The 12,995-nt window shown below is 43.4% G+C and overlaps 1 protein-coding gene across 1 annotated transcript; it reads left to right on the top strand.

Annotated features, from left to right (window-relative positions):
• The first annotated feature begins 10,352 nt into the window (after window positions 1-10,352).
• sox21b (SRY-box transcription factor 21b) lies at window positions 10,353-12,262 on the top strand. Its single transcript, XM_034186567.1, has 2 exons — window positions 10,353-10,553; window positions 10,685-12,262. Exon 2 carries the CDS (start codon window positions 10,703-10,705, stop codon window positions 11,444-11,446), a length of 744 nt encoding a protein of 247 aa, XP_034042458.1. The 5' UTR covers window positions 10,353-10,553; window positions 10,685-10,702; the 3' UTR covers window positions 11,447-12,262.
• The last annotated feature ends 733 nt before the right edge of the window (window positions 12,263-12,995 follow it).

Below are 12,995 nucleotides of genomic sequence, written 5' to 3'. Positions count from 1 at the left end.
AAAATACATGGCCGTTCGACAACTTGATGAAGGCAGTGGACACAATAGGAGTTTACGATGTGAATTCTATTTTCGTGCCCTCAGTGGTGAACAGGCTGCAGGCGACATTCTGACTTCTTCCAGGTCGTGCAGCTGCTATTGTGGAGCCAACTGTTACACACAACTATTTAACATTATAATTGTAACGTTAAATTAATAATAAAAATCACAAACGGTAAAAACCGAACATTATCCAGTGAACAAATGAGCAAATGAGCAAAACGCTAGTAAGCAGGTGTTTTGTCATTACCCACAATCCAAAGTGGCATGGCACTGCGGCGCATGAGGACAAAATCATTGGTTTGTGGTTCTCTATACTGATGTGCAGATGTGAAACACACAACTCAGAATAAAGAAATGGTGCCAAACTGGAACTCTTGCAACAATTTTGTGTGCATGTGCATTATAGCAAGCACCATTGCATTATGGGTAATGGCAAAACACTCAGTTGATATCCAGACTCAAAAGTTTGATATGAGGAACCCTCCAAATCAGAAAAAAAGTCATTCAGTCAGAAGTTTATATTGAAAGTCAAAGTCCCAACTTTTACATTATTCAGGAGGCCTTTGAATCAGAATTTTTTTTTTCCCAGCTGGTTTGTTCCAAACAGAAACGGTATTTTAATGTTTCCGGTTTTGGATGCCACCCCAAAATTGATGTTTGTGATCCAGTTAGAACAAAAAATATTGTTCCCAAACCTGTTAATAATGTTCTGTTTTAGCTGTGGGACACTGAAAACACTGTATATGCCAGACCTGTATGTGGCGCTGTAACGCTTCCACAAGAAATGGAGAAGAAGACAATAGAATGTGCTGTAGCAGGCAGTAGATGCTAGAACTTTTCAAAATGGGACACAGAGTAAAATAAAGCCTTTTAAATGAAAGAGGGTCTGTGCTGATCACCTGAAATTGAGGTATTGTGTATTTAAAGTGAAGCAGCGTGTCTCTTGTATTATTGAAAACACAACGCTGTGTTGCTCTCTGCCTCACAGAGAAGCCCACGCAAGCCCACCGGTGCCCATTGATTGGCTCAGCAGCAAAAGCTACAGTCCTCACATGACCATTCAGACAGTTCAACTGTTTAAAATATTAAAGCCATTCACACACTGAGTAAATATAAAGTCTTAATCTGACCTGTTACATTGTTTCAGTCAGATTCATCATCACAGCCTGACGATAAGATGTTCTTGTTTTGGAATATGATGTCTAGGAAATACGTTAATTCTTTATTGTGGAAATTACTGAAGAAATGCGACGTTTTTAAAAAAAAGTCCCTCAGTGTTTGTCTGCCCCTGGTGTGTTTCTCACCCTGAAACACAGAACTGCAGCACTTTGTGCCATCAACAAGAAAAAGTTATTTAAAAAAAAAAATAAAAAATCTAATGATTAATAAATGCAGTGTTTTGAAAGAAGTCCCTCAATGTTTGTCTGCTCTGGGTGCATGTCTCAGCATGAAACATGGGACGACAGTATTTTGTCCCGCCAACAGCCAAAATATATGACATGCAGAAGTGAGCCTCACCAGGGCTTCATGCACAAAGGTTATGTATGATAATGCCTTCTTTAGATAACAATCATTTACAATGAACTTAGTGCAATTACTAAATAACAAAGCTTTGAGGACGTTAGTGTGGAGATGGACGTACACCACATTTTTGTGCATATGCAAGAACTACCCAAATTACACTGATCCAAAGTTTACATACCCCATGCTGTGTATTTACCCTTTAACATCAACGACAGCTTGGAGTCTTTTGGGGTAGTTTTGGACGAGGCTCTCTGATGGTAAAGCTGCCACTGGATATGTCTTGGACTTTATTTACATTAATTACAAAGAAATACAAACAGTATGGCACTTTATGGCAAATCTGCATGGAGTAGACAGTTCTCAAAAACTGAGTGACTGTACAAGAAGTAGAAAAGTGAGGAAAGCCACCAAGACACCCAGACAACCCAGGAGAAGTTACAGGCGTATGTGGCTGTGATTGGAGAAATTGTGCACAGTGCAAATTTTGCATTTTGTATCACCACTCTTAGCTTCATAGTGGAGTAGAGCAGAGAAGGATTTTCTTTCACCAAAACAGATCAAATCCAGGCTTACATCTCAGATGTGCCTTCTGGCAATTTGTAGCTAAACTTTCAGGTTTTTTTTTTAAAGAAAATCCTTCTCTGCTCTACTCCACTATGAAGATGGATAACTGGTGATACAAAATGCAAAGCTTGCACTGTGCATAATTTCTCCAATCACAGCCACGTAAGCCTATAACTTCTTCTGGGTTGTCTGGGTGTCTTGGTGGCTTTCCTCACTCTTCTACTTCTTACACAGTCACTCAGCTTTTGAGAGTTGTCTACTCCTTGCAGATTTACCATAGAGTGCCATATTGTTCATATTTCTTTGTAAATGATGTAAATAAAGTCCAAAACATATTCAGTGGCAGCTTTACCATCAGAGAGCCTTAAGTCTCTGGATGTTGTGGGACTGTCTTGGCTGACACGCCTCTGCAACATTGCGTGGCGATCAGGGACAGTGCCTCTGGATTGGCAGACCGGGGTGGTGGTCCCTCTGTTTAAGAAGGGGGACCGGAGGGTGTGTTCCAACTATAGGGGGATCACACTCCTCAGCCTCCCTGGTAAGGTCTATTCCAGAGTACTGGAGAGGAGAATTCGACCGATGGTCGAACCTCGGATTCAGGAGGAGCAGTGTGGTTTTCGTCCTGGTCGCGGCACACTGGACCAGCTCTACACGCTCCATTGGGTGCTCGAGGGTTCATGGGAGTTCGCCCAACCAGTCCACGTGTGTTTTGTGGATCTGGAGAAGGCGTTTGACCGTGTCCCTCGGGGCACCCTGTGGGGAGTGCTCCGGGAGTACGTGGTCCGGGGTGCTTTGCTAAGAGCTATCCGGTCCCTGTACGACCACAGCAGGAGCTTGGTTCGCATTGCTGGTAGTAAGTCAAACCTGTTTCCAGTGCACGTTGGCCTCCGCCAGGGCTGCCCTTTGTCACCGGTTCTGTTCATTATTTTTATGGACAGAATTTCTAGGCGCAGCCAGGGTGTAGAGGGGGTCTGGTTTGGGAACCACAGAATCTTGTCTCTGCTGTTTGCGGACGATGTAGTTCTGTTGGCTTCATCAAATCAGGACCTTCAGCGTGCACTGGGGCGGTTTGCAGCTGAGTGTGAGGCATCCGGGATGAAAATAAGCACCTCCAAATCCGAGGCCATGGTTCTCGACCGGAAAAAGGTGCTTTGCCCTCTTCAGGTCGGTGGAGTGTCCTTGCCTCAAGTGGAGGAGTTTAAGTATCTCGGGGACATGTTCACGAGTGAGGGACGCATGGAGCGTGAGATCGATAGACAGATCGGTGCAGCGTCTGCAGTGATGCGGTCGCTGTATCGGACCGTCGTGGTAAAGAGAGAGCTGAGTAGGGGGGCAAAGCTCTCGATTTACCGATTGATCTACGTTCCGATCCTCACCTATGGTCATGAGATTTGGCTCATGACCGAAAGAACGAGATCGCGGGTACAAGCGGCCGAGATGAGTTTCCTCCGCAGGGTGGTTGGGTGCTCCCTTAGAGATAGGGTGAGGAGCTCGGCCACTCGGGAGGAGCTCAGAGTCGAGCTGCTGCTCCTCCATGTTGAAAGGAGTCAGTTGAGGTGGCTCGGGCATCTTTTCCGGATGCCCCCTGGACGCCTTGCTGGAGAGGTGTTCGGGGCACATCCCATTGGGAGGAGGCCCCGGGGAAGACCCAGGACACGCTGGAAGGATTACATCTCTCAGCTGGTTTGGGAACGCCTTGGGGTTCCCCCAGAGGAGCTGTGGGAGGTGTGTGTGGATCGGGAGGTCTGGGCGGCTTTGCTTGAGCTGCTGCCCCCACGACCCGACTCCAGATAAAGCGGAAGAAAATGGATGGATGGATGGATGGATGGATGGTATGTAAACCTTTGATCAGGTTCATTTGGGTTGTTCTCTTGTCATTTTGATTTAAAAAGAGGAAACACTGTTGTGTTGTGCTTCACCCAACCACTAACCATGTGTGAAAAAAGTTTTTGTGTTGTCATTCATATTCTCTTAAAAATGGCCAAAAAAAGCAAAAATTCTGCCAGGGTATGTAAACTTTTGAGCACAACTGTACATGAGGCCCCAGGTCACTGTGAAAGCCTTTTTTAAGAATGAAAAAATAAATAAATAAAAATAACGGCATTAGCTGGTTACCATTATTTTAAATAAATGGTTCTGTTCCAGAACATAAACAAATATAAAGTTTCTGGTTTCATTTTTGTTCCATGAACCGCTATAAACCAGTTCAAAGCCTTGCGATTTAGCAATTAAGTTTGTCATACACAACTGTTATCTAAAGAAGGCATTTGTGAAATATACAACCTGGTCTCACGGCAAGTCGTGATTCAGCAACACGAAATATACATTAATCTATTGGTTTGTGATATTGTGACGAAAAGCACCTCATTTTCGTCACGGCAGCACGAATTCATTCTAATTCATTTCGTGATGGCTGCACGAAATTAAAAGTGAAGCGGGGGGTCGGGTTGGTTATGGCTAGGGTGGGGGGAAGGAGTAAGATTAGGTTATGGTTAAGGTTAGGGTTGGGGGTAGGAGTAGGGTTAGTAATCGTGAGTTAAAAAAAACCCCATCACGAAAATTTGACTCATTTTGTCATGGGAGCACGAAAACAAAACAAAACAAAACAAAAAAACGTGAGACTGGGCTGGAAATATATTATCTGACTACAAACAAGTTCAACAAGCATGATTTCAAGTTACTGTAGCTACATGATAATTAGCCAAACCACCTGCCTAGGGAGTGTCACAATTGTGATATAGGCTAAGTAGCTGCCCTGTGAAAAGCACAGGGCGCAGTGTGTGTGTGTGTGTGTGTGTGTGTGTAGGTTTGATTCTCACCTGTGGCCTTTCTGTGTGGAGTTTGCATGCATGTTCTCCCCGTGTTTGGGTGGTTTCCCTCCGGGTTCCTTCCTCCCACATCCAAAGACATGCAGGTTAGGTGGATTGGAAACTTTAAATTGATCGTAGGTGTCCATGTGGGTGTGAATGTGTTTGTTTGTCTATATGTGGCCCCGCGACAGACTGGTGTCCTGTCCAGGGGGTACCCTGCCTCACGCTCCTTGACTGCTTGGATAGGCCCAATCAATTAGAGTAAGCGGGTATAGAAAATGGATGGGTGGTTGGATATAAAAATTCTTGCCCTCACTTCTGACTGCAGTTTCCTTGAATCTGTTATATAAATTTTTATACTTCCGTAGAACAAGAAAAAGTTTGCAGTGCACAGAAGAACTTCAATACCTGCAAATTCACCAGTGACAAGGCCAATGTGACAAAGCCAGTGTCTCTGACCTTGTCACATTGTTAAAAGTAATATGTCTAACTAACACAGTAGAGTTTAAACTACTGCCCATCAAATGAAATCTGCAAAAAATGATATTTGTCTGAAGTGCACAAAGCATGTGCAAAACTGAAGAGGAACATTCTGCATCTCCATCACATGTTCTTCACAAAGTCTTTCCTGCCAGACTCTCAGGCCCACTGGACGATGATGTGCACAGAGAAAATTCACTAAAGCTCAAAAATGTAAAAAGGCTGGCCTGTGAATACGTGTGTTGCATTTTGATGCAATCACATTTATCCTTCAGTTCTGCTGTTTCGCAAACCTGCGCGCTTTGAAAAAGCCGGCGAAATTGAAAAGGGCCTTTACTCTCAACTTTGCTGCTTTTCTTTCAGCACAAACCAACACGGATCCATCGATTCTTCTTGTCCGCTATTCAGTGTGGGGAAGTTCAAAGGTCAATAGTGCTTTACTGTCAACTTCTATACAAGCATTTTTGATGTCGTGTGCAAGGTTAGACGCGAACAAGGCGCCCTCTGGATTATTCTTCCTCTTCTGAAGGACGATGACACACAGCGGAGGTCCAAATAGCGTGCTACTGTGCTGCCACGGGTTCAAGAAGATTGGATCACGTTTTGTTTGCTGTGCCGCCTCCACATAAAGAAGGAGCGACCAGCAGAGGATTGAGAGAGAGCAGTCTTTGTGAGGTTGAAGGGAAGGCGTGGATAAAAATTGCCTCAGTGCATCAGTTTTCTCTGATCCCGACTGGAACTATAAATGTATCTGAGAGATGAGCTATCTGTGGCGGGCTGCGCCACGAGCGGGCCTTTTCTTCCCTCTGTCCCTATGATGAGTTAGCAGGACCTGCTGTGATAAAGCTGATAGAAGGGCTGCTATCAGGTGGCAGTCTGGGTAATTACAACTCTCTAGTTGCGGCTTTGCAGCGATGCTGTGGCGATAAGGGAGAATATAATGAGGAAAAAAAGCCTGGTGATAATACATCCACTAAATGGTTGAAAATAGTCCATCATGGGGAAAGTGATCTTGGTGCCTGGAAGCCAAAGAAGTTAGATCCAGAGCTATGTAACGGAGAACACGCCAAAGCTAAACAAATGCCCCGCGGCTGCTTACGGAAGTAAAAAACTGTTCACAAAGGGTCGGATAGGTTGTGTGTATTTTTAATGAAAGTGTTTGATTGCCACTGCTGTTTTGTTTGCCCCTCGGGGCGCTGAGATATTCTGCACTGTGAGATTACATATAATACTTTGACAAGTGGCGGTTTAAAGACGAACGTCTTATCAACCTTTCTGCGCCGCCATTCTCCTCCCATAATGTGCTTTCAAAGTTTGTTGTATCTGTCAGTCCGGCTCCTCTGAGATTGAACCGACAGTCACTTCCTCTTCACCATCGCTGACTCAATCCTCTGGGCTTTTTGCCTGTTCCACTGAAGGTTTATTTGTTTGTTTGTTGTTTTGTGCATGGTTGTGTGTGAATTACAGATTCCTACATTGATATCATGACCACTATCAATAGTGTTTTCACTAATGTGATTAAGCTAATGCCGCGCTCTATGAGAGGATTATTTCTGAATTCCTCTTGATATGCGTAATATTTAGGTTGTGGTTGAGTAAATATTTTGGGTCTTCACCAAAATAATTCCCAATGAGACAAAGACAGAAAAGTCTGCCCTAAGGAGCAATAAAGACTGTATAATTAGAATGATTAAAGAGCTGCACAACTAATTTGGCACTTATTGAATATATTTGCAGAACACAACACTCAAAATAGGTCACATATTTAAACCATGCGCACAAAAAAATATTAACTTTATTCACATTAATTATGCATTTATTCAGACTTGACTCATTTGAGGTGATGTTCAAATCTTAATTGTATGCTCACCAATCCCATCATTATGTTGTCTTGCACTTAAGCGCGTTTTCTCCGTATTGTAAAAGTGGTAAAGAAATTAGACAAAATGACTTATAATCTAAATACAGCCATCTTTAAATAGCAATCAATTGGATCCATTAGGACTTTTTCAAAAGCACATTTAAGATAAGATTCTGCAGCTAATGGCATGCGAAGCTGACAAATCATCTTGAAATAATCTCCACAGTGTGCAAAGAAGACTTTTATCCTTCCGAATACATAACATGTTTGCATCGCTTGGAAATGTATTTAGATTTTTTTTATTTAAAAGATCCCTCATTTTCTTTGATGTGCAACACTGTTTGTCTCCATCTGCAATTTCTTTTTCAGATTATTAAATACAGCATGTAGGAAATGTAATTATGTTTCACATAATGCACATTGATAATTCATATTTCTTTCTCCTTATATATATATATATATATATATATATATATATATATATATATATATATAAATCAGTCATGCTTTTAATTTGGCTGCAGTGGAATTAATGAAATATCCCAGGTCTGGATTTGGGATTCTTATCTGCAGCACAAATCCTCAATCTGAAAAATCAGATGGCGGCTGGAGGCTCCGACATATCAGGATGGGAGTGGAAAAAAAAAGAAATGACTACCTCTGCTGTGTGGTAAATTTACTGTTTAAGGCCTAAGAGTGGCTTGTAAAGGAAAAAGTGTGTGTGTGTGTGTGTGTGTGTGTGGTGGGGGGTCTCTGCAGAGCTGTGATCAGACAAGCAGAAAGGAGCACATCAGGTGCACAATCAGGACCCCTCCTGCTCCCTTTTCTTCAAACCTCCCCGATAATGAGCAAACTTTCTGTGGCAGTAAACACTGTGGGATTTGGAGATATTCCTGTTTACCCAGCTCAGTTTTTTCTTTTCTTTTTTTTATTTGGACAAAGAGAAACCATCTGATAGCAGGAGGTCAATGGGTGCTCCCTTGAAATCAATTTAGACTTGTTACTCCACCCTGCACTTGACTTCCCAGCTCCTGAGACAGAAATCATCTTAGAAAGGAGCAAATATTTGCCACAGATGAGGGAATTTTTTCAAAGCATGTTTATCCTCATCAACACTTTATGCAATTTGTTGTGCTCTCTCCCTGGTGTAGTGGAGTGTTGAGCAGAATATTGGTGGTATCATGGAGATTGCTGCACCTCCATGGGGGGAGTTTACATTTCAGTGTGATGGCACTTTACAGTCAACTGTGTGCGATCTCTCCAGGTTGGAAAAATGTCCCCATGGGGCTTGTTGTCGCTGCTGTCTGCTTTCTATTTGCATGATATTTTTTTATTCACTCTTATCACCGGTGTGCTGTGAGGTGGGAGCGCCGGCTCCGTCTCAGAGGCTGGACCCAGGTTTTATCGGCAGGTAATTCTCCCACTCTCACTAACTCATCTTGAATTATTTAAGTGTTTTTTCCAGGGTCCCAGGCGAAGGTAAAAGGGGGCAAAGCACAAACAGTGTTGTGATGTGTGTGTGTGTGTGTGTGTGTGTTTAAATCAAATCTTAATTTAATAAATGCACTAATGTTTCTGCTGTTTCATGGAGGAGATATGAAGACTTTTGACATTTTGTTGCTGCATGGCTGCACATGCAGGCTGCACACAGGCCCTCAGCATAAGGTAGTACAAGTGGAGAGGAAAAATGATGAAAACTCCAGATTGGGTTGAAGGACTCCATAAGTTTAAAAAAAACCCCCACAAAATTACTCCTGTAATTCATATCAGGTTTTTTTCCTCCCGTGTGTGTATGTGTGTGTGTGTGTGTGTGTGTTCAGAGAGGCAGCTGCTCCTGCAGAGGGGAGCGGAGTGCTGCTTCATCTACAGGAATGTTATTAAGGTGAATGACAGGGGACAAGAAGGGGAGCACAGTGCTGAGAGATGCTGGGACTCACGTCTTTTGGGTGCAGATCATGAACCTTTTCGTCTCTTCTCCTCAGTGAGAAAACACTCGTGGAACTCCTGTAATTAAAAAAAAAAAAAAAGTCAAGGTGAGCACACAAGGTTAGACCTTACCTGTGTGAAGCACTTTGAGGCGACTCTGTTGTGATTTGGCGCTATATAAATGAAAATAAATTGAAAACTGAAATTGAATTGAGCACACAGAAGTGTGCACTTGGAACGTACACATAATAATAATAATAATAATAATAATAATATGCCGTTTTCAAAAAGAGAACCTGCAAATAAGTTGTATTTGACGTCCATTTATATACTAATTTCGACCTACAGCATAACTCATCAGTTATAATATTGTTCAACCCTTCTCAGCTTCTTTCTTTCTTTCCCTCCTTTTTTGTACATATATTATGTACAACGGGTGAAGGTGCAAGAACAAACCACTTAAACATACAATTTATCCAACAAATCCGCGCAGATAAGTGTAATTGCTTAGTTGAATATTCGACAACCTCATTTCACTTGTCGACTCGCTGCCCTTGGGAAAGTCCTTTGAAGTGAAAGTGAAAAGAGGGATTTCAGGAAAGTAATTAATTTCACCGAGCACGATTAGAAACACTCGAGACCTCCTCTAAGTTTTTTTTTCTTCTTTTTTGCGCATTTACGCACAAACGGCACAATATCAGAGCATTAAAAAAGGAAAGCATTATTCACCTCGTGCGCCACTTTCCACGCGCGTGACGGGGCTTCGACGGTAAAGGTGAGAAAGACTTTTTAAGAGTCGAGTGGAGAAAGTGCCACTGATAAGTTAAAATAAAGCAGCGCGCCTGCGTAATTTGGATAAGTCCGGATTGGTGCGCAGCCACTTTTACGCACCCCCAAAAACTGTCAGGTGTGTGTGTGGCGCGCAATAATTTGAAGTGTTTGACAATTAATGCGATAAACAATCAGAATATAAAAACGAACTAGTGTCTAAAATGTGATAAATGACGATATGCGTAATTCATAACACCAGATGATTCACCTCACGTCCAAGGTGGGATTTCTGGAGGAAGAAGAAAAAAGGCGCTTCTGCGTGCCGTGTAAGTGCTGGTGCGCATGCGCCAGTGGCACTTTAACGACCTGCCACACAGTCGTGTATTTCACATGGGGCAATCAAGAATGATCGTCCACTTGCGTGAACGCTGTTGCTGCTGAGCGTCGGTTGACTGGAGGGAAGCAGATTTCCAGCTCCTCCAACATGAGCCACAGAACGTCCACTCTGCTCCTGTAAGGACGCCGCGGTTTGTTTAACAGAAGATAATCAGCGGTGGGATGAAGATTTAAAGTTTAAGTAAGTATTTTTGTTTTTACTTTATTTGCGGTTTTATTCTGTGTGAATGAGCGCGTGAGGGGAGCGGGAGGGGGTGGGAGCTTGCTGTAAAGTTTGATTGCTTCTTTATTTTTGTTGTTTTTTTGCGCAGAAAGAGTTGGTGCCGACATGTCTAAACCAATGGATCACGTTAAACGCCCGATGAACGCCTTCATGGTTTGGTCCCGAGCCCAGAGGAGAAAGATGGCACAGGAGAATCCGAAAATGCACAACTCTGAGATCAGCAAGCGGCTGGGAGCCGAGTGGAAACTTCTCACCGAGTCCGAGAAAAGGCCGTTCATCGACGAGGCGAAGCGCCTGCGAGCGATGCACATGAAGGAGCATCCAGACTACAAGTACAGACCGAGGCGGAAGCCCAAGACTCTGATGAAAAAAGACAAGTTCACCTTCCCGGTGCCCTACAATCTGGGGGAGCACGACGCGCTGAAAGTGAACGGGCTCTCCGTCGGACTTTCGGACTCCGTCATCGGGAACCCGGACAAAGCTGCGGCGGCTGCAGCTGCCGCGGCCGCGCGGGTCTTCTTCAACCCGTCCATGTCCACGAACCCCTATTCGTTTTTCGATCTGGGATCCAAGATGACTGAGCTTTCCCCGCCTTCGTTTCCCTACGCGACTCCTTTGGGTTACCCGCCTGGAGGCACAACGGCTTTCACCGGGACTGGCAGCGTGGGCGGCGGGACGCACGCCCACACCCACTCGCACCCGTCCCCGGGTAACCCGGGCTACATGATCCCTTGTAACTGCACGGCGTGGCCCTCTGCGGGGCTGCAGCCGCCCTTAGCCTACATCCTGCTGCCCGGCATGGGGAAGCCGCAGCTGGAACCATATCCTGCGTACGCCGCGGCGTTATGATCGCACCCGCCGGCGCGCGCTTTGGACTCTTAAATGTGAAAAATCCACTCATGCAAGAGTTTTATTATGCATGCACACAGCTGTACATGTGATGAAGTGCTCGTTGTCTCAGATATCACATGTGTATGTATATTGATTAATGCCTTTATCTAAGGTTATGCTTATTTAGAGAACTCTCTAATGTACGATTGCGCCGCCATCACCCACATCCCGAAAAAAAGAGCTAAATGATGGCACGAATATATTGTGGATACTCACTTTGAGATCTTTTTGCACCTGTTGGAACATTTTAATCGCAGGATCAAAAGTTTTTATGCCTCTCAGCGAAGTTATTGCACGAAGAGGATTCTCGCAGGCTTTGTAAATGTGTACAGGTTTTAAAAAATGACTCTAGTTAATTTGCCGTTATAGGCTCTTAGTGTTGGAGATATAGGGCCAGGAATATTTCACTAGAAATCCGGTGTATATTTTGAGTTTTTACAGTTTTATAGACGTCTGTCATATTTATTGTTTAGTGAGGACAAGCATATGAGTTCTGTAATATTTGCACAAGGAACATGTAATTTATTTCGAAGGTGATTATTATTATTTCAGCGCTTTTTCCAGAAAAAAAGAAAAGAAACATTGGTCTAAATGAAATGTCATCAGTTCTTGAGCCCATATGCGGCAGAAAGAAAGAAAGAAAGAAAGCTTTTTAATAACTAACTCTTATGGAATTTGTATGTTTTTTTGTCTTTTCTTTAACCTCCGCTCTGTACTTCAAACTGTTCACTTGTTGAGCAAAAGGACTACAATAAATATTCGGATGAAACGGAAGGGAATCGCGGCTGCACTTTTCTTGATGAGATGAACAAGATTGTGATCTTTTCTTCCAGTGCAGGTGAAGTGTAAAGGTATCCTCCAAAGGCCGCTTTTGTCCGCCTTCTGAATGCCACCACTGCAGGGGGAAATCTAAATCAAGCCCATTGTAACCCACAACCGAAACCTTATTTATCGCAATCTTAATCGCCAACGAGAAGGAAGATAAACCTTCTTTTTCCCAGGAGTTACCCGAACAAACGGGAAACAGTTTAAATTAAATCAGGCACCCTTTAAGAAATAATAATAATAATAATTATAAAAACCCTGAACGGATCACCTGTCCTGCTGTGCGTCATGCGTAAAAGAGCGCACATATAGCTCCATGGGATATTTAAACAAACCTGCCCCTCCTAGATTACACCGAGAGATGAATTCATAAGGATCAGAGCGATTATGCAAAACTAATTTGGACAGTCCAGGGATAATTATCTCCGTCACGGTTAATTAAACCCTTTCACCGCCCCGCTCTCTCTTTGTGACACCCCGATCACTTCGCTCTCCGCGGAACTTCCCCCTTATTGGCCATCCAAATTACGCGCATGTGGCCCTTGGGAAAAACATTATACGTAAAGAGAAGTTCATCAAATAATAATAAAAAAAACAACAACAAAACAATCTTATTAATAATCCACCTACCATTACGCGCAAACCGACATGGAATTAAATGATATGAATGGGAAAAGAAGTC

The sequence above is a fragment of the Thalassophryne amazonica genome, chromosome 14 (genome assembly GCF_902500255.1).
Source record: "Thalassophryne amazonica chromosome 14, fThaAma1.1, whole genome shotgun sequence".
Classification (NCBI taxonomy): Eukaryota; Metazoa; Chordata; class Actinopteri; order Batrachoidiformes; family Batrachoididae; genus Thalassophryne; species Thalassophryne amazonica.
This window is presented reverse-complemented; position numbering and strand designations above follow the sequence as displayed.